This window comes from Lampetra fluviatilis, chromosome 6 (assembly GCF_964198595.1).
Source record: "Lampetra fluviatilis chromosome 6, kcLamFluv1.1, whole genome shotgun sequence".
Taxonomy (NCBI): domain Eukaryota; kingdom Metazoa; phylum Chordata; class Hyperoartia; order Petromyzontiformes; family Petromyzontidae; genus Lampetra; species Lampetra fluviatilis.
Genome location: NC_136280.1, coordinates 927,229 through 951,456, shown reverse-complemented (window position 1 = coordinate 951,456; position 24,228 = coordinate 927,229). Strand labels below are relative to the sequence as shown.

Sequence of the window (24,228 nt, the reverse complement as noted above, 5' to 3'; positions counted from 1 at the left end):
CAAATTGCGGACAGCTGTCAACACTGTTTATACACGCTGTTTCTACACACTGTACATGTACAGTATATACACACTATATACAGAGCACACCAATGCTGTTCAGGAGAAATGATTTAATTTTTGGAAGTGTGAAGTCTTTAACGTATGTATGTTGATCTTCTGTCGCATACATAGCCAACCGTGCTAGAAGGCCACTTAAATTTTATACATTTTAGTAGGTAATTTCGACCGTTTAAATGAAACTCTGTATATCTACTAAAGTAATTGGTTGAAATGCAATATGAAAACCTTACGTCACACTGCAACAAATGTGAATTTGTGGCTGTGCCATCTTGTTTTGTGATGCGAGGTCCGCGAGCTGCCTCGCTCACCGCTGGCCTTGTGTTGTGTGTAAACATTGCATTGCAGATGTTCATCATCGACCGTGCAGATGGCGAGAACTGCAGCCTCAACGAGTTCACCATCACGGGCTCCACCTACGCACCGGAGGGAGAAGTGTAGGTGCCCCAACTCCTCACCGCTAACCTGACCTTGCCACGGATGACCTGGCCCACCACGGTTAACGGAGGTCCCCTTGGTGAACACAGGCTGCCAAGGTTTAATTGGGTAGCCATGGCGTATCCAGGCTACCCACAGTTGACTCAATCCACTTGGCCACCTGGCTGCAATTGTTTTCTATTGTCGTGATGTGGTTTGAGATAATGCCAGCCTCCATTCATCGACGGTTATAGCATTCTTGTAGCGTGCCAATGTTTCAATTGCCAATTTTACACGTGTATCCAGAAAATACACAATGTTCTTTGGGGCCGCACCGGCTAACCCAGAAGTGACGGGGTGTTTATTTATTACAAATAAAACATGTTGTTGAGATTGCGGGTGGCTTAGAATTCCTCGGTGTTTTAAAACATATTCTTATAGATAATTTTTTTGTTTAACACGTAGGCTTTCGCGACCAATTTTTAAAAATAGATTTATTTTTTATAAATAAGCTTGGTTCTGCGATCAGTGTTGGGCAAATTGCCCGAACCGGAGATTAGGTATTTGTTCGCATCGAACCTTTGTCTTAAAAAAACGTACACAACGTTTTCGTTTTGACGGTCGGTTTTGCTTTAATGTCCACGGTGGCGGACGGGTGGTTTTTCAGGTATAAGAATGATAAGCTCGTGCGCTGCGGACAGTACGACGGGCTGATAGAGCTGGCCACAATCTGCGCGCTCTGCAACGACTCCTCGCTCGACTTCAACGAGGTGCGCGCATCCTCTGGCAGCGCGCACATGCACACCATCTCAAGGCGTACGGGGGTCCGAAAGCATCGATGTTGAATGAATTATTTCATTAATGTTTCCCCCCCCCATGTATTGTGTATTCTTGACACAACTAGGGTATTAATAGCTTCTGTTTGTGAAGAGCCACGATTTAATTGAACCTGGTATTGACTCCACTCCAGAGTTTCTCCACAGTTTATTAGATGGTGAGGACAGCGTGGAGGATGTTATTTGGGCACGTAATCATATGCTGTTAACATGGTCAAATTAAGCGCAATTAGATGGATGGCTCGTTTCATTTAATTGTGCAACACAACTTTATTAAAATGTCAGATTGGGTGTTTTTCTATTGCAGGGGGTGGGGGTAGCCTGAGTGAATGGGAATTTCAAAATACCATTTGGCGGACCACGCATTAACACGCACCCTCCTGATGCCACGCATTAACACGCACCCTCCTGATGCCACGCATTAACACACACCCTGCTGATACCACACATTAACACACACCCTCCTGATGCCATGCATTAACACGCACCCTGCTGATACCACACATTAACACACACCCTCCTGATGCCACACATTAACACGCACCCTGCTGATACCACACATTAACACACACCCTCCTGATGCCATGCATTAACACGCACACTCCTGATGCCACACATTAACACGCACACTCCTGATGCCACGCATTAACACACACCCTCCTGATGCCACGCATTAACACGCACACTCCTGATGCCACACATTAACACGCACACTCCTGATGCCACGCATTAACACGCACACTCCTGATGCCACGCATTAATTGCAAATAGCGTTTAATGGTGATGGACAAGGGCGGGATGTCACGTGTGTCGGTGTGTGCATCCGCAGGCTAAGGGGGTGTACGAGAAGGTGGGTGAGGCCACGGAGACGGCCCTCACCTGCCAGGTGGAGAAGATGAACGTGTTCGACACCCACTTGGTCGGCCTGTCCAAGGTGGAGAGGGCCAACGCATGCAACAATGTGAGTGGCAGCGTCTCCTCCGGACCCCACCACCACCCTTGCATAGCTCCTCCTCCCCCCCTATTGATACTTCACGCACCTCCAAGTTGTCCACTTGAGGGGGGAGAGGATTTGTTTAATTGCACTTCTTCGTGGAAGAGCGAGTGGCTCGGCTCTCAATCGGAAGAAATTCGTGGTTGGGAGTTTACTCGGCTCATCGTTCCTCCTGGGGTTGATAAAATGAGTACCACTTTGTAGGGGGAAGCCAACCGTGATTGTCCTATGCAATAAGTAATCCCTGCCATCGGAATGCATAATTGGTGGACATCTCCGTCTGGGCCAGAAGGCTACGAGCTTTGTGCCCCCAGTGGTAGTTGACGATCTGCACACGAACCACTGCTGAAAATTAATTTCTTTAGACCTGCTTCTTGTGTTTAGTTTGTCTTTCCCCCGCACCTCCGATGAGCACGTTTGGCTACGTACGGTACGAAAGAAGTTCTACATCCGTACAAGTGCAGTGGTTGAGCCCCCTCTCACCTGGGCCTTCCCTGTCTGCCCACGCTGCCACTGCAGGTGATCAAGCAACTGATGAAGAAGGAGTTCACCCTGGAGTTCTCCCGCGACCGCAAGTCCATGTCCGTGTACTGCACGCCCGTCAAGCCCTCGCGCTCCTCCGTTGGCAACAAGATGTTTGTGAAGGTGATTGTTGCGCTGGTCACGAAGTGACCGTGGTGTTCGTTTGCCAATTGGACCTAACGGAGGCACCCATGTAACCATCGTAAAGGCTATTTAAAAATGTTTTGGCCTGTTTACAAAGGAACACGCATTGTAATTGTATCCCAAAACGTTTGGCTGTGGTGTATTTTTTCTCTCATGCAGTGTTGGCAATGAAGGTTGCAAGTTACATTGTTCTACACCTACATTATGCGTTCACGCGATAAACGCAATGCCTAGTAAAGCGCATAAATAAATAGGCGCGTAAATAATGAAGCCTAATCAATAGTGTAAATTGAATCGGAGGGAAAAGGCGAGGGTTGTTGACTGGATGCAATGGGGCGCATGCGTCAGGGCGCCCCCGAGGGAGTGATCGACCGCTGCTCGCACGTGCGCGTGGGCACCACCAAGCTGCCCATGACGGCCGGCATGAAGGAGAAGATCCTGGCGACGATCCGCGAGTACGGCACGGGCCGCGACACCCTGCGCTGCCTGGCGCTGGCGACGCGCGACATGCCGCCCCGCAGGGAGGACATGAACCTCATCGACTCCACCAAGTTTGTCTCCTACGAGGTGAGCGGAGGGGGGGGGGGGTTCACACCCGAGGCTGCGGTGTCATCTGATTTTCAGTGAAATTATCGATCGCTCCACCGATTTTTATCGGTTCAATTTATTTGAACGTAAATATAGTCGGGTGCGAAAAGTCTCTCCTCTGTTGGCCACGTGTGCTGTTGGGTGGGAGGCGAGGGGTGGTTGGGGGTTTAGTTGACAATTCGATGAACCATTTCAAGCTCTTTGTCGATTCAGGAGAATGGTGCGTATGGGGGGGTATTGCTGAAAGAAATGGGTTGGTTCATACAGAGAGGGGGTGTCCGTGTTGTCGTGTATTTCTCTTAGCAAGCAAATGGATTGTAAGTGTAATTATTAAATAGTGTAATTAGAATATACATTTGTAAAAAGACAAACTTGATGGATATTGGCAGTGGTGAAGAATGGGGGGAAAAAAACAGGAATTTGCATTGAGGGGTCACGCCTAATGAAGCTTGCAGTTTGTCGATTGGGGTTGGTCTCTGAAGGTAGCATTCTGCTTTGTGGGCGTGCCTTTTGGGCCGAGCGATTTAATTCGCCCATGATCAGGCCTTAATTTCCAGACGCTCTGACCAGGTCGGTCACTGGCAGAATATTTTCACACCGGGCACACACCACGTCCAGTGTACCTTCTCGCTGTGGCTACCGGTCACGTGGGCCTACTCCAGTTTGCTAGTAACCAGGGATATTACCTACTAGAAGGAAATTAAAGCAATGCCCCCCCCCACTTCCGTGCCTCTCCTCCCACCTCGCAGGTCGACCTGACATTCGTGGGCTGCGTGGGAATGCTGGACCCTCCCCGCAAGGAGGTTTCCAGCTCCATCATCCTGTGCCGCGAGGCCGGAATCCGCGTCATCATGATCACCGGAGACAACAAGGTGACGCAACACCGCCCGGGGGTCGGGGTTTGGGTGTTTTTGTCCTGCGAGGTGCTTGCGGTTAAACGTCTCAACAAGTTGGTTCTAGTTGTTGAATCGTTTTATTTAACGGGGAGGTGAAAAAAAAACACGATTGAGAGGCGTGAAACAGCATTGCCTCTTTGGAAATTAATCAATTGAACAACTGCCGTCGGCTGCAACAAGTGTGTGAATGTGTCTTGAGTGACTTGCCAACAACAAACGTGTACTTTTGAGTCGCATAAATAGTTGATGAATTAATTTTGACATGTTATGAACCTGCAGAATAACTGTATCCATGTACGGAGCTCTAAGCGATGTGATTTGGGGTGGGGGCATCGTGCAGGGCACGGCCGTGGCGATCTGCAGACGCATCGGTATCTTTGGCGAGGACGAGGACGTGAAGGACAAGGCGTACACAGGCCGCGAGTTCGACGACCTCCCGCTGGAGGAGCAGAGGTTGGCTTGTCAGCGCGCACGCTGCTTCGCCCGCGTTGAGCCCTCGCACAAGTCCAAGATCGTGGAGTTCCTGCAGAGCTGCGACGAGATCACCGCCATGGTGAGTCGCGCTGTCCCTCCGCACCGGGGCCTCCTTTTTGTTTTGGAAACCTAGCTAATTGCAGTGAATGTCGATGGATTTTCTAAAGCTGTTCCCTGCTCGAATGAGCAATGGGGCACGACATTCGTCCGTGTTGGTGTGACCTTGAGGCAGTGGTGAGTATTTTGCATTCCTGTCAGGTCAAGCGAGTCATTGTGGTCACTTGTTGATGCCGGGACATCGGGAGGGGTGGAAGGATCGGGAGCTCCGACCGCCATCCCTGGGTGCGCCTCCGGCGACCGTGGCCATCCCTTACAGGCAGCAGTCACCGCTGGCGAGAGTTGCAAGCGAAAGTTTCAACGTTCGTTTGCTCCTTTTTTTAAATGTCCCCAGACTGGCGACGGCGTGAACGATGCCCCGGCGCTCAAGAAAGCCGAGATCGGTATCGCCATGGGCTCCGGCACGGCCGTGGCCAAGTCTGCGTCCGAGATGGTGCTCGCCGACGACAACTTCTCGTCCATCGTGGCGGCCGTGGAAGAGGGGCGCGCCATCTACAACAACATGAAGCAGTTCATCCGCTACCTCATCTCCTCCAACGTGGGCGAGGTGGTGTGGTGAGCGACCTACCCTGCCGACTTCCCGTATCGCGTACTAGTGCACCGACTGGCTGGTCTCACGGCTACTCAGAATTACGACCGCTGGCTACTCGCCTACCGGCTACCTGCACACATTTGCTAGCTCGCCACACATTGTGGCTACCCACACACACCTACTGGTTATTTAGTAACGTGCTGAAATGCTCGTAAAAATACTGGCCCAATCCCAACAATTATCATGCAAGGGAAGCTTTGAGTTTGAAGTGTCATTTGAAACTCGCATTGGAACGGTGCAAAATCAACTTTGGTATGTAGCTATTGCCTATTAAATATAACACGTGCATCAGTTTTATGATGCACGTGTTATATTTAATCGCTGTTTTGTAATTCATGTTTTGTTGCAATGTTTTCTTCTTACTCACCACATCCACTAGAGGAGTTGCCACATACCACATTGTTTAAAAAAAAAATTGTTCGAATCAAATTGTGACCCTGAATTAGGACGTTTTTTTGCATCTCTGCGGTGGGGAATCATTCTGACTCACCTGCACACTTTACCCCGAGCACATTGGTTAAGGCGAATGTGTGCAGTGGTTTAGATTAAACTCCTACAGCCCCTGGCCCCGTTTGATGTCTTGGCTCCCTCCTCTCACCGATGACCCCCCCCCCCATAACCCCAGCATCTTCCTGACGGCCGCCCTGGGCTTCCCCGAGGCTCTGATCCCCGTGCAGCTGCTGTGGGTGAACCTGGTGACGGACGGGCTCCCGGCCACCGCGCTCGGATTCAACCCCCCCGACCTGGACATCATGGAGAGGCCTCCCCGCAACCCCAAGGAGCCCCTCATCAGCGGCTGGCTCTTCTTCCGTTACCTCGCCATCGGATGTACGTTGCACTTGTTTTGTAAAAAAAAAAAAACTATTTTTTTTTTTCTCCTTCATGAACGGGGCTGCCCGTGCCACGAGATCAAAGTATCCGTTGGGGCTGTCTCCCCGAGCAGTGCAACCCGTCGCGTAGGAGGACGGCTCGCGTGTGTGGAGATGGCAGAAGCTACCTCCCCTGAGATCCATTTCAGTCGCCACCGATCCACGCGGTAGAGATGGCAGGCACCTTTCCCAGTGCTTGGCATCCGGGCGAAGACCACTGCCTCGCTTGACTTGAGAAGCCAGTTTAATTGCAGGCAGCTACCTTGATTTGAATCCTGGATCGCGGGTGGTGTTGGCTCGGCCACCCGGTATGCTCAGATTGGCATTGCTCTCGAAGTCGGAAGCAACCAGGAAAGCTGTGACTACGTTTGTGAGCGTCCCCTAAAGCATCACGTTTTAATCGCCGATAATTCTAAATTGACAGACAGCCTGGGACACGCAGCCCAGGTTTGTTTTTCGGGGTTCTGTATTTGATGCGTTCTCTTTAGTTGTATTACTTTCCACCACCCTTACAAACAATACACCAGTCCATGTGAAATGGTTGTTGGTGTATATTCGTTCGTCGCAGGTGAAAATATGCCTCGGCATGTTTTTAAATGCCATCGCTGAATTGTAAAATCTATTTTCCCCAAAATGCCTCTTAAGTTGGGTTTAAGAGGTCATTGCAGTCACGCTGGTTATTCCACTTAATCCCAATCTCGTAATCACTTCCTCCTGCCGGATCCTGTAGATATTGTTCATTTGAAACCCAATCTTTGCGGTCTTAAGGTCTGTGGCCATAGCACTGAGCAGTAGGCAGCCTCCCCTCCCAACGTTCCGATGGTTACCACAAGGCACGAGTCCCCGATCCCACCAAATGGCCACCAACCTTTAATCTACCTCGAGCACCACCTTCACAAGTGGAAATTCAACGAAAGCATGGCACATGATTGCGGAAACACAGACCCAACCTTGGACCGCAGTGTAGTGAACTGCCATGTAATTGGAAAGTTTTACAGGCATTCTGTACAATCGACCATTCTTTGAAGCCATTTTCTTGCTAAATAATTACTCGACCTCTGTGTGCTGTGAAGATGGCCCATTGCCCCTATTAAATATTGTAATTTTCAGCCCACAGTGTTGTTGGCGAATGTAAGTTCGTTATTTGTGCTTTTGCATCACTGCCAGCACAGCAGTGCCACCAAATTATTTGTTAAATCTGAATGTAGACTCATAGATGGCTGTCCATGCATCACACGCAAGAGAAAGACTAATCTCCCGGAGCCCTCGATGCCTTGAGCAGATGCACTGTGCCGAGTGTTCCACAACACGCGATCAGGGTCCCTTTTAACCACCACTTTCAGATGATCTCTACTCATTGTGTTTGGTCACATCTCACGGCCAGAACCCGGATCTTTGGAGAAGATTAGAAGTTGCCTGTTATGCGTACAGGTTGTACCGCGTGTTCGGACGTCGTGTTGAACGCGACGCTGTCCAACCGGAAAGCACGTGGGGAACAATACGGCCCGACCACGAAACCTGATATGGTCCACAACAACAATCCTCGCAGTCGTAATTTGTTGTTTACTTACCGAGTCTCAAGATGGGGGGAGGAGATGGGAGGCTGTTGCAATGACTCCTCAACTGTCACGTGTCATCGCTGCCACCTTCAGGCTACGTGGGCGCTGCCACGGTCGGTGCCGCCGCCTGGTGGTTCATGGCGGCCGATGACGGGCCTGGTGTGACGTTCTACCAGCTGGTAAGGGGAGGCACAGCCGGAACTTCCACCCCCTCCGTCGGGTCGTTTCAATGAGGTTCTGCTTGTCATGGTGTCATTCGTCGATGTTTATTTAAACCCAGGTTGCCCTTTGAAATTACATTGGGGCCCGTCTTGGTGGAATCTAACCTGCTTATTTATGAAGGTCATCTGCCTACCCTGATCCTTTGAACTATGAGTGTTTGTGTGGAGAGTGGTGGTGTAGTAAATCACACACAGTCGTACACTCTGCAACCTGCGTTGGATTTCCCAGCCACAGGTAATGTCATTTAGCAATTGGTATCTGAACCTGTTCTGGGTTTCCTGTCGGTCAACTCGCCTGTCAATTATCTGGTGGGTGTAAAACATTAATATTGGGGAAAGGTTGCTGCCGGGTATGGTGCTGGCTGAATCGCACCCTGATGTGCTGCGCTGGCTTTAATAGGTGCTCACGAACAGCACTTTACCCGCTAGCATAGGAGGCAGAAGGTACGATATTGTAACGCTAACATTGTGCAAAAGGCGACTGATGCAGCAAACGGCGGCACACTTGTGACCATAGGCACATTGCAGCGCAATGAAACAACGTTACAACGGCTTCATCTCGATTGAGCAATCCTCAGTACAGTCTAGCCATGTGCTGTGTTGGGCTTCAAGGTGTTCGTCATATGTACAAGACCTCCCTGATCGCCACTCTTGTCCTGTCGACGAGAGCCAGCGGACACTGCGCCGGCGCAGTGACGAAGTTTGACGTTCATTTTTGTTTCTCCTGCAGAGCCACTTCATGCAGTGCACCCCGGACCACCCCGACTTTGAGGGCCTGGACTGCCACGTGTTCGAGTCTCCGTACCCCATGACCATGGCCCTGTCCGTGCTCGTCACCATCGAGATGTGCAACGCTCTCAACAGGTGGGGCTCGCCGCATGTCTCCATCGGTGTTGGGGGCGGTGTGAGACCGGTTCTGGAAAAAATGACCCAATAACAATATTCTATTGCGTTTTAATATTAAAATATGTAAGAAAATATACACTAACTTGTATTGGCCAAACAAACCCAATGTTTGTATGTTCTCCTCCTGTTGGGCACCATGTGTTACCTCCGGCCTCTCGAGTTTCATCCTCTCGTATAGCTAAACGCAAACCACACAGAGTAAACCGGTATTGGCCCAAACCACATCCGAATGCTGGAAAAAAAATTACCTGAAAATCACTAAATTGGGATCACACACAACAGCAACGCACGCCAACACCCCCTTCCCCTCCCCACTGTAAATACTTGGCAGGATCCTCCTGAAAGAAGCCTGAGACCCTGAGGCTTTCCTGTGTGGACAAGCGCGTTATGGTGTAATTTATTTGCTGCATGCTACATCGCGGTTGGACATTCGCGTGCATTTCACATCGATTGCCACTGGGCAAGTCACCAGCGGTTATCCTACGGAGATGGTTGCCCCGCCCTGGTGGGGGATGTGGAACTTCCACCGCTGGCTCGGGGCTGTAAACGGGAGATTAGCGCCACCTCTGCTCGCTTAAGCAGGAAATGACTTGGAATGTGTAAGTTATTCATTATATATTACATATTCGGAGCCGCCATGGTGTGACGACTGGCCATACTGGGCTTCAAAAGTATTGACTGGTAATTGTGTTTTTTGTCCCTGTGTGTTTTTTTGCCCCAAGGCTATGTTTTCAGCAGGGGCCAGGGCAGCTCAATCCAGTGTTGTACTGTACTATGCTGTCCTTCAATGTGTATGCTGCCCGCCTTAACCAACCCATATTGATGAGTGTGGCAAAGCGTGCTCGAATAGCCCCCCAAAATGTGTTTTATTACCTACCAAGCCAATGATGGGTTCTTTGTCCTGCAGCCTGTCGGAGAACCAGTCTCTTCTGCGCATGCCGCCGTGGGATAACATCTGGCTGCTGGGCGCCATCTGCCTCTCCATGTCCCTGCACTTCCTCATCCTCTACGTGGAGCCGCTGCCCGTGCGTACTCGCGTGCCCTGGCGCTGGCGGCGCCGGCAGGAGACTGTAATACCACGTGGATTTATACAGCTGAATGGAAACGTTTGAGAATATTTTATTTTTATCGAGGCGGTCTGTTATAGGCCAAAGTAAATCGGAAGGTATTGAGCAGCGGCAGGGAGTTGACAGCATATCATGGGAATAAGAATATCTTGCAATGACAGAAAAGGGCAGAAATACATTGCCTGGAGTGGCGTATTATTACGCAACTGACAGACACTGGCAATTTTAATGTTCCAAAAAGACTTGCAAGTTTCCCAGTAAGGCTACCTCAAGTAGAGTACAAATCCTGTCAAAACCAGGACCGGTAGCAACCCTAGTTAGACCGTCTGCACACTCGACAGCCACCCTCCCACTGTGGTCGAGTGTGGGACGTTGAATTGGTGCCGAACCGGAAGCCGTCGCCCAGTCAACCGCCCGCCCGCCACCCAACCGACGCCCGTGCCATTTTTTTTGTTCCGCGCGCAGATCATCTTCCAGATAACGCCGCTGAATCTGGAGCAGTGGCTGGTGGTGCTGAAGATCTCGCTGCCCGTCATCCTGCTCGACGAGACACTCAAGTTCATCGCCCGCAACTACCTGGAGGGTAAAGAGCTCGAGTCTCCGCACTTCCCTGGCAAGGCGGGCGGGCCCGTCTACCTGGGCTCACACGCGCACGGCATCTCCTGGCCGTTCCTGCTCATATTTACACCACTCATTGTCTGGCTGTACAGCGTCGACACTAACATCAACCGCATGTTCTGGGCGTGATTTACCGTCGTTTTCGTTCCCCCCTCCCCCACCTAAAACCACCACCCCCACGCCGCCGCACACTTCCTGTATTTCCAGACCACCCACCCTCCCACGCCAAACCCTTCCTTGTTTATCGTTTTGATTTGGAAGAAATAATTGTTTATTCTTTTGTTTTGCCAACTCCAAGCAGACAAACAAGGTTGCGTCGTTGATTTGTACCGTCTCCCCAAGCCCGTGCGTGTACGTAGAGAGGAATCTGCACCGATGGCGGTTGTGTTGAGACGATGCAAACGCGTCTTTATTGGTTCTAATTTGTCACGCGAGAGTTTGCGCGATGGAGGGAGAAAAGGTATCCTTCCGTTGCAGCGTTCCATAGCCGCCGTCCTTGGAGCGTGCGTCCCCCCCCCCCCTCACGCACCGCGGGCACCTCTTCGCCTGCCTACGAGAAACTCTCGAAGCTCTGTTGACTTGTCGTCTATATGTATTTTTTTTTCATTTTAAGAAATTCCAACCAACACCACTCGAACCGCCCACGAGCGGTCTGCGAGCACAACCGCGGGACGTCCTGTTTATTGATTGCATTATTCTTGATGATTTGTTTTTTGCAGCGGCAGTCCTTTTGGCCCCGGCACACGTTTGTGTAATTATCATTGGAAGGGGTTTTTTTGCGTAACTGCCCCTAGTTGTTTTTACCTTTTTTTGAAGATTTAATAGTTAGGTTATTAGAATTCTAAATGAATTTTAAATCTTAAACAACAAAAACAACTAAATTAGTGGAAAGACGGTTAGAATTAATGTTGGCATTGCCTCAAAGTGGCAACGCTTGTACGTTTTTTGTGATGCCATAAACTATAAAAGACATTGAGGTAACGAACCAATCTTGCATGGTGTGAAGGTGCTTGATCAATTAACTGCTCGTGTCGTTCACTGTTTGACTTGACGTGCTAAAAGTGTAGTCTTGAAACCAAGCATCAGTTGTGTTTGCGTGTTTGTGCGTGTGCGATGCACGTGTGCGTACATGCGTTCCAGCACGCGCGCGTGGACACACGCACACATATATTAATACAAGGGGGTGGAGGGGGGTTTTCTCCTGCACATGCTAAGAGTGGTGTGTCCTGGCTGTCTCGTAATCCCCTCTCGCTTGAATTCATTCCCTCGTGTTCGTTTACAAAGCTGAGGATGAAGAGCGGCCGCATCCGACCGCCCAAACTCAAAATCTATCTTCGTGTGCAGAAAAAGGCCCCCCACCTCCACAGAGTTCGTGTTTGTTCTCGTCTCGTGCTGCTGTCCCCCCCCCCCCTCCTTACCCCCTTGCCTCTCTAACCACACTTCTTCCACGGATTTTTAAAACGAAGGTATTTATTTGAAAAACAAAAACACGGATGTATTTTTTATTGTCTGAGCAGACAACTTGGAATTGGTCCGTTAAAAAGTTTATAACGCAAATGCTGTTGCAGGATTAACGATCCAGATATTGTTTAATGAATTAATAAAACTTGTAAATGTACAGTCACACCTACAAACCAGTGCTTGTTCAAGTTTACTCTCCTTGTTTTGCGGTCTGCATTCCCGTTGTAGGTAACACCACCAACCATCATCACCCACCGCCACTAACGCGTTAGGACAAAGTGCTCTCAGTGGGCATGCAACGGAGTTCCCCTTTTATTTAAACTCCATTGTATTTGTTGCTTTTAAGGTGGGGATTCTTTGTAAACCTTTTTGGCGGCTACCTGCCGCCGCGAAAGGCGCCTTGCCACGTGTCACGATGTAGTCATTCCAGTTGGTGAACGACGACCTGTTTTGCTTGCACGTGTGTGCGTGTGCGGTGATCCGAGGCGAGGCAGTCTTGTTCCACGGGCCCCTGCCGCTACCACCACATCCCTGGGGGGAGGGGAGGGGATTTGGTAGTCTTGGGCTCGCTCTTAATTCTGTGTAGAACTTGTATCACTTTGACAGCGTTAACAGTGTAAAAGTGATGCGTCGGTGGGCAGAGTAAGTAGCAGCCATGTACGGGTCGTGCATGCCGCTATGCCCGACCGCGCACGCGTTGTGTGTGTGTGTGTGCGTTTCCCCGTTTGCCGTGTCTTTTTATTAATCACCTGCGGTGTGTCCTCATGTTGCCTGTTAATGTTTTCATGCCTGCCCTCTTCGGGGTTTGATGAGTGAGTATAACTACTTTACATTATTTATATAACCCTGACGCGCGCGCGCACTCTCACTAACGAATGCATTCCATGTCGCTGGCAGACAGGTTTCTCCGTGAATGATTTTTTCTGTGTTTTTTACCTGCAGATATAATTAATGGCCTATTTGCCTGCGGACTTGTGAATTGTCTTAACCCCGGCCCCGATGATTTGCAGTAGCTGCATTTGACTCTAAAATGTTCATATTACCCAATACGGCGCTGCCCCGAGTTGCCGCAGCAGCAGCCTCTCCTCTCGTTTTCTTAAGCGCTTGCAAAGAAGCACCACTTTCTTGATTAAATCCGTCAACGCGAAATTACCTGGCATGTTTCACTGCACGCACATCCCGGTGATGTGTAATGAATGCGGCACCGGGGCTCACGTCGCTTTGATTTATTCCGCTGCTGCTGCCGAGCACGCTGCACCACGGCATGGGGTGGGAGCACGTGGGTGGGTGGGGTGCACGAGGCGCGGTGGCTGAAACGAGTCGGTGCTCCGCGACGCATTTGCTCAATGCGCCGCGTGTTCATATATTTACACACACGCACACACATGCACCCCACAATAATGCTCGTTAATCCACTGCTGGATACACAGCCCTCGCGACGCCGTGCGTGCGCGTGGTTGTTTGGGGGGGGTGGGGGGGGTAGGTTAATGTCACCATGCCTCCAACCACGAATGGCCATTGCGGGTCTGTGGAGGGCGGGCATGGTTGTGACTCTTGCCAAATTACGAACTCTGGGGCAAAGTCGCCCGTCTCGTGCGCAGTAATGCAATGTGCATTGTACACGAGTGATGTGAAACAACGGGCAACATTGGCACGTACATCAGTGGTGGTGAAGTTGTGCTACGGTGCATTCAATGAGCCGAAGCCGGTGGCTTACGGAGCGGCATTGGGGGGGGCGCGTGGCATCAGCGCGCCCCGGGCACACGGATCCCGAGTCGCGCTCGCCGTCGTCGCTAACGCCGCTCCCTTCTGTTTCTCTCTCTCTCTAGGAATGAACACGAACTTTTAGGCCTCTCTCCTGTCCGCCCTTCAGCCCCTTGAACAGTAGTACGTAAAACAAACAAAGCGGGGAAGAGGCGCGTCACGAGCGTCTTGCATGTTCTAGAAGAACAAACAAAAAACCAAAACGGCGGAACCTCGCAACAAGATCTCTGCCGCGCGTGTCCCGTGTGTGTGTCCCGTGTGTGTGTGCGCGTCTCGGGAGAGTGGGTAGAGTGGTAGACCAATGTAGGACGGTGTGCCGAGTCCATGTGTTTGTGGCGTAGAGGTGAGTATCCCGTGACAGGCGGCGGGGTGTGGGTTGGTGTGAGACTCCCGTCTGGGGCGGAGTACGTGACCACCCCCTCGACTGTGCACGGATCCTACCGTAGGATTGCCCCCCCCCCACCGGCCTCTCCCCGTTCGTGCCGCTGCCAATGCTGCCCCCAAATTCCCCGTGGGGTCGCGTTAATTTTATTAAAGAAGCGAATACCCCTAGGTTAGGTGGGGGGGGTGAGCGGATGGCCTCGTCTCTCCCCCAAGCTGCATGCGACCTGTGTGCGTCTCCTGCACATCCCCTTGCCCCCCCCATCCCCTTCCCGGTCCCCTTTCCTCCCTTCATCGGCCCCCGTAAAACCCCGAGTTTAGCCGCCGGGTGTGTTGTGATCAGTCGAACTCCTCCTCCACCACCACCGACGACGATGCTCGTCACCGATCGTTCCTCTCCGTCCAGACCAGGAGGAGCCCATTCGACTCGGTGGCTGCTGCTGCTGCTGGTGTCACGAATCGAGCCCGACGGACGCGCTGCAGTCCCGTGCGGTGCCCTAATTGTATCCTCGTCCCTTTCACGACTTTCATTGTTAAGAACAAAAGACCCCTAAGAGTGATTCGCTGTGACGGTGACAACCGATTGGCTCGACGACGACGTCGAGGGACATGGTGGGGGGGAGATAGCCCGGCCCCCCCCGGGGCTTCGGTTTTAAGTTGTTTTGAATCGTGTTGTGGATTAATTTGTAGTTTCTCTCCCTCCGGCGAGAACGCGGTTCTGCGTGGGTTGAGGCGTCTGGCTGTTGATTTGGAATCCATCGACCGCACCAGCCCCACGCCCCCCCCCCCCCGTGTACAAACGAACGAGTTGGTGGCGTCTCGCGTTGATGGATCAGCGTTCGCAATCGGCGTCCCATAACGCCGCCGTCCTATATATACTGTATGTTCATCCATAGCCCCATTGCGCGGTGGATATTGAGAGCGGTACTACTGTAACAATTGGGGGGGGGGGGGTCGTGGGGGGCAGGGCCAACCAGGGGTGGGGGGCCTTTTAAGATGGAGCCCCCCCTCCCCCCTCGGGTTTTCAACAGCAGCGCCCCCCCCCCAACCTCCCCCCCCCCCGGCTCCACGTGTACAGGCCCACCAACCTTGGTTACAAAGACGTCGAGACATTGCGTGTGTATACAGTACTTTAATGGAATTTCCATCTTTGTTTAAAATAACATTAATAATATAAAATAATATTGTAATATTACAGCATGCCTTACGTGACTGGTACTCCTTCTGGTGAGAAAAATGCAAGCGCCAGATAAGAAGATTAACTTATAATCCCGTGACCCAGAAGATGTTGACGATGAGCAGTTGTGGAGGGGGAAGCGATGGACGGATTTAAAGGTGGTTGTTGTTGTCTGGATGAATGTACGGACGACGGAGGAGGTGTAACGGGTTCTCCCGCAGTAGCAGGGATCGCAGAGAGTAGATCTCGTCAGAGGCGTCGTCGCGAGCAGATTTAAAAGTCCTCTCCGTGCGCGCGTCCACGTGTCCGCGTGTCCGGGCACTGTAGCGTGTACAGTAGCGAGCGCGTGTTTCCTACTCGTGCGAGGTGGGAGGGTGGGCGAGACGCGTGTCTCTTCCTGCGAGCCGCCTCCTCTTCCTGCTGCTGCTGCTGCTGCTCATGACGATGCTGGGTTTTGTAACTCGCACAACCAAAAATAAAAGCGCCAGTCTCTGACTGTTAAAACAGAAGAGGGTCTCCCGCTCGTGTATTCGGGGTTCGCTTGCGCGGCGCGCGCCCCCTTGTGGGAGAGGCTCTCGCTCAGCCATCCGTGGCGATGATATTGGGGTTGGGGGGGCAAAGGCAGCATTGAGTTTCGGGAGATGAATCTCAGAATCTTTACACTGGAGGAATCCGATGAGCTATAAAGCTCTTTTAAACAGATCTTCAGTAAGGGGCAGGTCGCAACAACAAACGATACACGATAGGAGCGCAAAGTTTCGGAAAGGTAAGTAAGGCACTTTTTTAAAACACGTTCCTTCGTAGTGGGCAGGTAGGAACTTGGTCGGACAGTGCATTCGTGCACGACAGACAGACAAATAATCCCTGGTGGGTAGTGTGGAACCTGTTATTCCTACCTGTATAAAATGTAACCATATAAAGCCCACAGCGTTTCGTTGTTTTAGAACAAGGTCTGCTGCTGGCCACGGCGCGAGGACTTCAGTTAATAATAACTTCACGAGGGGTTCGTGTCGTCGAAGGGTCGCAGCCTGCATTGGGCCAATTGTATAATTGTTGTAAAGCGCATTGAAGTCGAGGCGCGATATATCTACACACGAAGATGTGAGCCTCGGTCTGCTGCTGATGTTCTGATTGATGCGATTGGTCGTTCCTGGTCGCTGCGGCTCCACGTGTCACGCGCTGTTCGTGTCGCCACGAACACGACCACCACCGTCACCTGGGCCAAGGGGACGTTCACTCGAATCGAGATGTGACGGGGAGAGCTAAATACCCAACCAAAGTCTCTCAAGGGCCCAGACATCGATCGTCTTCGAGCGAAACAAACTCAATATCGAAGGACTCTCAACAATTAAATGTCACTTTCCAGCCAGAAACGTTTTGTCAACGCAACTATTACGAAGGAGAGCCATCATCACAGCGATACAGGACGCGGTTGGTCTGGCTCCACCAACTGAATGTGAAATTGTAGATGTTGCTCTGAAGCAACATCGGCCGTGCGAAAGAAGAATACAACCTTTGGATGAACGCATTTCCCTCCCCACGCCATACGTAGATCGTGGGGGTTATTTGATCAAACTTCACGCTGGTCACGGCGGCAACCTAATTGAGAACATAGATAGATCACGATGTTTTTGCTGCACCTGCCGTCAGCTGAAACGTAGCCCTTGCATCCCAGTGATAAGCTGTCTGTGATAATCACGCATGCAAGCACTATCCAGGCTCAACGCTGCTTAGCTTGCAAGATTCTGTGTTGATTTGGTAAGTGACCCGACTGTGAAAACAGCTGTTGCAAGGCTGGTACTGCAGCCCATCGATTGTCCTGCAATGATCCCCTTTGTTTAAAAATAAATCCTGAGTCTCAAGACTCGTTTAGGACAGTCCTCTATTGAAATGCTTCGCCATTTTATTAAACACATTCCTGCGGAGGGAGCTGGTAGGAACGTTGGGTTGCTCAGTCAATGGCCAGGGTCAACGGCGTCGTGGTGTATTTTGCAAATATGCCCGACTGAGGGCGGGCACAAGCCGGCCTGAGTAGGTTAAACGTTGAGTTTTATAAGGGCACCACGGGGTTGACCAGCCCCTCCCCACCCAGCCCCAGCCCCTCCCTGCACGACGGACGGACACACTAACCCCCTGTGGGCTGGTGTAACCAGATGTTCCTACCAGTAGGAGCAGTTTAAGCACAGAAACGTAGTTCCCAGAGAAAATCTGCCGCTTGTACCACACTGCCACCTACTGGTCACCTCACGACTTGGTAAACAGGAGAAATCCAGTGACAGCCCCGTGTCCATCTTCACTGCGAGATGAGGGTCTCACCAGTAGCCCAGACTTAACCCTGCCAACTGTGTTTCAAAACATAGTTGTCGCACACATTAAGATGATTTGTGGACTGTAAAAGTAACTTTTCATTTGCAAAGCAGCAGCACTTTCACAGAATGGCACCCCAGCCCCTTGCATCAACTTGTTTTCACTCGGTTTGATCACAGGATCTCAGCGGTGCCAGCTCTGGGGATTTGACCTTGGGAGTCACAATTCCACCACGGAATAAAACGGTGAACTTTCACGTCCACCTACCCTGGACGGGGAAACCCAAGATAAAACAATATTTCAAGTGACTTCAGGTATCAAGAATACAATTGACGGCAATTCTCATCCTGATGTTAATACCGAAGATCAAGGCAGACCTTGCTCAAGTTGGACCCAATCGCCTGCAAAGGGCAAGTCGAGAAAGAACGAATTGTACAACTGAGAATACTACAAATGATATCATAAATGCTGAATGGAAATTCAACTGGTGACTCACCTTGCATAACCACACCAAAGCATGTGACATTAGTCACAAGCGACGATCGATGTTACATCCAGCATTATGAATCTGTGGCTCGAAGTTTTTTTTATTGAATACAGACAACAAATGACGATGACAAAAGCTGAGCTCCGTTACAGGCAACACAGTGGCAGAAATGGGGATAGTTTTTTCTTTAGTTGCGTATAAATAATTGCTTATAGCAGGCAGAACGGCACAGTATTAGAAATAGCTGTCTGCCTTTGCGAGACCGTGACAGATTAACATGACATTTTTTTTGTAAAAAACAGCAAGTTTGAAACATAACGACACGATACAGTAAGAGATGCATCATCTTATTCGAGATCAAACAAAATTACGCTGAACCTAATTATCTCAGAAACATACTTGTATTTTGTTGTGTAACTTCCTGCTTATATTTTATAACTTTCATTATACTTCATCGAACTCTCTCAAATTCACTGGCATTTGACAAAACCATTGAGCTCCTCCAGGAAGTGGATGTACTCCTGGTGCTCCAGCGCCGTGCTCAGTTCCACCAGCTCGTCTGCAAACGTGTTGTCCACCCCGCGGTCCGCCAAAAAGTCCATCATGTGGTCGTACAGCGTCTGCAGGTGGGCGGCATAGCGATCGGGGGATGGGCATCGGTGGGCATGCGTGGGTGGGGAGCGAACGTGGCTTTCGTTATTTTACCGACGCAGCAGCAGCAGCTGCACCCATCAGCTGCTCCAACTAGATTCGTGTCGGTTCTGCGCAATGTCCAGCTACGACAACGTAACGCGAGGAGCCCTCCATCGACCACTGCTGGTCACGGGGCTCCCGATGCAATGTGGAAGACGAGGGCTGTTTGACCGGACTTAACCACGCTGGTCACCGTGGGGGAACATCGGGAGTGTCGAAGTGCAGCGCACCATTACATGTTGCAGCACTGCCCTCTGCTGCCCAGTAATAATGAGTACAGCCCACAACCCGAAATGCATGCTGGTCACCAATACAAGCATTAACAGGGCTCAATACCAGCTCGGATTTCTAGATCTGGGCTCAGGCACAATCCATGCGATTTGGTCATATGCAGTGCTAAATATTACGGCTCTGTAACCAAGAAGCGTAGCGGCAGACCGAGCACTCACCCAGTCGAGCGTGTCTGTGTTGAGCGTGTAGCTTGTGTCCTTCCAATCGTCCTCGGCCGTCGGCTGGAAGCTCACCTCCCGGATGGCGAAGATGTCTCCATCCTCATCACCCTCTTCTCCGTGCGCGATCTGTTCATTGTGACACGACAGGCGAATCGTGATCAGAGTGTGAAGAGGGGGCCCTGAAGACATTCTCTTCTGTTGTCTCTCAATCGCGTTCCAATTGCGCATCATGTTGTCACGAGAGCAGCAAGTTTTCGTTCGGGGCAGTGTAACGTCACCGCGTGTTCGAGGACGGCCTCTGGAAGGTGCCATCACAAAACTACTTCTGAGGTCCCATAAATGTTATCCATACTAGTTAGTGCTGTCACACTCCTACCAGCCCTCATACAGTTGATGTGATGCATGACAAGTTAAAACAAACACATTGAAATCTTCAGAGCTGTAAATTTGATTGGGATGAGGCCACCAACTCGCTGCACTTGAGGAAGCAGTTTATTAGCAGGTGGCTGAAACCCGATATCCAACCCAGGACCTCGGCAACGCCGGTTCAGTGGCCGCCAGCCCTCTAAGCCACCAAGGTCACTTCTTATGAAATGTATTGACACGGTGCTGCCATGAGACACCTCCTCACCTCATCGTCTGGGTAGTGGCAGTCAAATACGAGGTTCAACTTGGAGTTGCTCTTGTTGACCTCCACCACGAAGTTGGGCGTGGACACCAGGTCGGGCTGTCGATCGCAAACGGGGGAGAGACAGGTCGGCATTACCGACATGCTCGTGTGTGACACACACACACACCGCTGTGTAGAGCCGGTCACAGCTGCAATGGGAGCGAGCGAACGAGGGTATCAGAAGCTCACCTCCTCACTCTCATCCTTCTTCTCTTCTGCAGGCTCATCTGCGTTCGGGGGGATGCTGTTGTTGATGTTAAATGTCACTGTAATGCTGTGAATTATAAAAACAAAACCCAAAGACAAATGTGAGGATTTCCATACAGTGTATAAGTTCAGTATTGGCAAACGTGTGTGTGGTGGGCACCTGATGATTAACCACTACTGCCAGGATTTTATTCATTATCATCACCACCACCGCTATTTTCTGGAGCGAATCTCAGATGTCCCCTTCGCAGTCTGGCGAGCGGTGGGGCCTGTGAGCGTACGTGCGCAGGGAGGCCTCACCACGGCAGCAGCGCGAACAAAGACCCACTCGCCATGCAGGGAACGGGACATCTGAGCGGGCCGGTTTGAGAGTGTGATACGGGAGAGTGTGATGCAGGAGAGTGTGATACGGGAGAGTGTGATGTGGGAGACCGTGGGGGGGGGGGGGGGGGGGCTCACGTCTCGCCCTGGAGCTTCTTTATCAGCTTGGCTTCGGTGCCGTTGAACTCGATCTCCCAGCCGGCCACCTTGGGCAGCGCCTTGTGCTTCTGGATGTTCTTCTCCTCCTTGATTTCGTCCTTGAGGAACTCGGTGAAGGCTTTGTCACCTGAACGAGGGCCACGTGATCCCCAGGAGCAGACGCGCACACACACACACGTGTTCAGAATCACCATGTATTATGTATATAGCGCTCCTCCCGTGCAGCGAGTGCATCGAAAGGCGTTTTAACAAAGGCGCCGATGGCAACATGGACTTACTTGCCCCGTCACGGGAATGTGTAATTTACACCACTGGCTCTGGGCTGTCCCAAGTGAATTATTTAAGTTTGGAGACACTTTGGGTGCCAGCGTACGGACACACGAGAGACGCATGACGTTTACAAGCTGAACATTACTCATGAGATGATATAAGATATCGCATTGAAATATATTGCACATTAGCTTGGCTTTCAAAACAATAAACATTAACACGAATTATCAATCAGTCACTGCTATCATTACTCAAAATACGTACTTGTTGCAGCAAGTACGCCCACTCACCTAATTACTGGGGTTTTTTCCAATTAACCAACCCATTGGCATCATTAAATCACGTTTAAATATCACAATTAAAAAATAACCCGACGTTAATTAGGCCCTCCGACGGTGCTAATTCTGGGCTGCGCTCACCGATCGTCAACGAGGCAACACAAACCACTGAGGAGCCGGCTGCGACTGGAGCACGCGGGCCGAGGGCTTCTTAGGCCACACCCGGCGCCCTTGAGCCTCCATCGCAGCCCGCCTCGGATTAATCCACTCAAGACGTCTGTGCACCGCGGAGCATTCGCTGCTAAATCAACGCTTTTAATTCTGAAACGTTTTCGTGATCAAGTTGAACATTTCGGAGGGCGTGAGATTAGGCGGAGGAGGCGCAGCTCCAACCCCCGCGTCCTCTCGCATCTCCCCGTCGCCCTAGGCCCGGCCGCGCACCGGCAGTACGGGCCCAGAATGTATCGATGATTGGCATCAGACAATTATTGACGTTTCAAGCTATCAATTGAGTTAAATTATACATCTTTTAAGAACCCGGACAGTCAACAACTGCCACTTAAAAGTGTTTTCTGTAAACGTGCGCTGGGGGTTAGGAGGAGGCACGGAGAGGCAGGCCTCGGGGATGGATCCCGGGCAAAGAAATCGGCTAAGGGACCTCACGGATATGCAGTGGGGATTAAACAGAGCAGGCGGGGTGGTCACAATGAGAGTGCTCGGAATCGCGAGATCGGGCATCGGGGACGATATCAGAGAAGGGAAGCCGGTGAAAGGCCCCGCGGGCTGACAGGAGGTGACAGAGGAGACCTCGGCCGCCAAGACTAAGCCCTTGGGGCCCATTACAGCCAGAACACTGCGGCAGCCTTACTTTCCGTGTGGAGGCCGCCGCAGCCACACGACAGGCTGCCGGGCACCCGCGGGATGAGTCCGCTGCACGGTGCGGCCCAAGCCCAGGCGCGGCCTTGAGGCGGCGCGGGCCATGGGGCCCGCGAGCCGGACAGCGGCAGCAGCCGCGTCGTCCCGCCTCGGCTGAGGGTGCTGAGCGGGGCCGCGCCGCACAGGCGAGCAGCCTTGGCCACTTTGCTGAGGAACATGGCTGAGATGAGAGAGCCGGTGACCGGGAGGCTGGTGGCGGGAGGGTTGAAACGTCGGACACGAGAGGGGAGACAGCCACGCGGACCCGACAACGCGAGAAGCACGTGTGCAAGGGGAGGGGCTTCCTGGCGCGCGCCCATTGGGCGGTGCGGCCACGTGACGCTGCGGCGGCGCGCGCCCATTGGCCGCAGCGGCGCGCGCGTGCGCCTTGGCGAGGGGCGCGTCACGTGGGGCCGTGACCGCGATGACCGCTCCCGGCCACGCTGCTGCATGAGCCCAGCGCCTCCCCCCCCGCTGTCTCCAGGATCTATCCACTGCTGGATGACCCCAGTGTCCCCTCCCTCCGGGATCCATTGCTGGATGACCCCCGGACCCCAGTGTCCCCCTCCAGGATATATCCACTGCTGGATGAACCCAGTCCCCCCCTCCTCCAGGATCTATAAACTGCAGGAAGAGCCCAGTCCCCCCCCCCCACCTCTTACTCCAAGATCTATCAACTGCTGGATGAGCCATGTTTCCCCTCCCGCCAGGCTCTATCCACTGTTGAAGTGTGTTCATCACGCTCTAGGTACGCGACGTGCCTATGCACGGTTGTAAACGTCCGGTGCGAAAGACGTTTAACGTCCACGATCTGTCAACCGCTGGATGCGCCCAGTGTCCACTGCTGTTCTCATCCGTTTGGCAGAACCCCGCGGGGGGTGTCAGGGCAGATTGTGGGACAAAGAGGATCCGTGAGGGCTTCACGGTTTGACGCCAGGGGGGGGGGGGGGGTCCATCGATTAACTGGCCGAGTGTGAAACTTCTGCAACTGCAGTGAAGTGTTTGGAAGATAACATAACAATGCGTATTCATCTACCTGCTGACAGCCCGAGGGGACATTTAAACATCTTCTCTAACCTATAAATGCCATTCTTGATTTGAAGCTATCGTGACTGCAGGATATTCATACTCTTTGGTTCTTTCGGTAAAGTCAAGTGGGTAGAAAATAAAATAAATCACGACGTTTCGGGCGCAACACAAGCGTCCATCATCAGGTGGGAAAGCATGGTCTGCTGCCGGGGCAGACTGTTTTACAAGGTTTGAAATGGAAATGGGTGTAGCCCAAGGATCATAAAGAAGTGGCCGGGGCTAGTGATGTTAATGTGAGAGATTAGCATGATGTTCATGTGAAATCGAAGAGTGGTGCAATCCAAAGGCATGAGAGTGCAACCCAAAGCTTAGGTCGCAGCCAGCGCCGTGTATCCACATCGTCAGGATGCTACTTAGAACGCGTTTCGTAAAGCCCTCATCCCAAAGATACCCATCGCTATTTGTTGAATGGATAATTAATTAATTAAAGTTCCTATTTCGTTTTCAACTCTTAAACAAGAGCTTCCTGACACCTGGCGAGGTGGGAGGGTTGGGTTCTGGTTACCGCAACTGCTTCGGCTGTCGAGTGTCAAACACGTCCCATGGACTCTCCCGTGAGTCGTGTCTCCATCTGTGCCCCAGAACCTCCTCCAGTCACCCCGAGCCGGGCCTGCATTCACTCGCTAATTCACTGTATTGGGTGTTAGGATTCTTGTGGGAAGAAATCAGAGTGTCCGGAGAAAACCCCATCATGCGTACGAGGGACGTAATGTGTGT

General features: G+C 51.6%; 2 protein-coding genes across 4 annotated transcripts in view; one reads left to right on the top strand and one right to left on the bottom strand.

The window, feature by feature from the left end:
• LOC144932994 (sarcoplasmic/endoplasmic reticulum calcium ATPase 2) overlaps window positions 1-16,172 on the top strand; it is a 37,505-nt gene extending 21,333 nt beyond the window's left edge. Inside the window, exons 10-23 of one of the 3 annotated variants that reach the window (XR_013636965.1) lie at window positions 409-497; window positions 1,145-1,247; window positions 2,143-2,274; window positions 2,827-2,952; window positions 3,322-3,540; window positions 4,311-4,433; window positions 4,798-5,010; window positions 5,383-5,603; window positions 6,266-6,468; window positions 8,162-8,247; window positions 9,020-9,153; window positions 10,103-10,220; window positions 10,728-13,153; window positions 14,171-16,172. Coding sequence is in view for 2 of the 3 variants with exons in the window: in XM_078857413.1 (XP_078713539.1) it covers window positions 409-497; window positions 1,145-1,247; window positions 2,143-2,274; window positions 2,827-2,952; window positions 3,322-3,540; window positions 4,311-4,433; window positions 4,798-5,010; window positions 5,383-5,603; window positions 6,266-6,468; window positions 8,162-8,247; window positions 9,020-9,153; window positions 10,103-10,220; window positions 10,728-11,009 (2,049 nt within the window). In the remaining variant the exon portion in view is untranslated. Of the gene's footprint in view, window positions 1-408; window positions 498-1,144; window positions 1,248-2,142; window positions 2,275-2,826; window positions 2,953-3,321; window positions 3,541-4,310; window positions 4,434-4,797; window positions 5,011-5,382; window positions 5,604-6,265; window positions 6,469-8,161; window positions 8,248-9,019; window positions 9,154-10,102; window positions 10,221-10,727; window positions 13,714-14,170 lie in introns of those variants that run through there. The other 2 variants (XM_078857414.1, XM_078857413.1) reach the window with 2 other exon arrangements.
• Window positions 16,173-18,539: 2,367 nt separating this feature from the next.
• Window positions 18,540-22,784, bottom strand: C1QBP (complement C1q binding protein). The gene is given in 8 exon segments (XM_078857424.1): window positions 18,540-19,077; window positions 19,600-19,728; window positions 20,234-20,329; window positions 20,462-20,546; window positions 20,939-21,086; window positions 22,376-22,613; window positions 22,616-22,717; window positions 22,719-22,784. Coding segments are annotated over 8 exon segments (1,014 nt in total). The 3' UTR covers window positions 18,540-18,927.
• Between the last annotated feature and the right edge of the window lie 1,444 nt (window positions 22,785-24,228).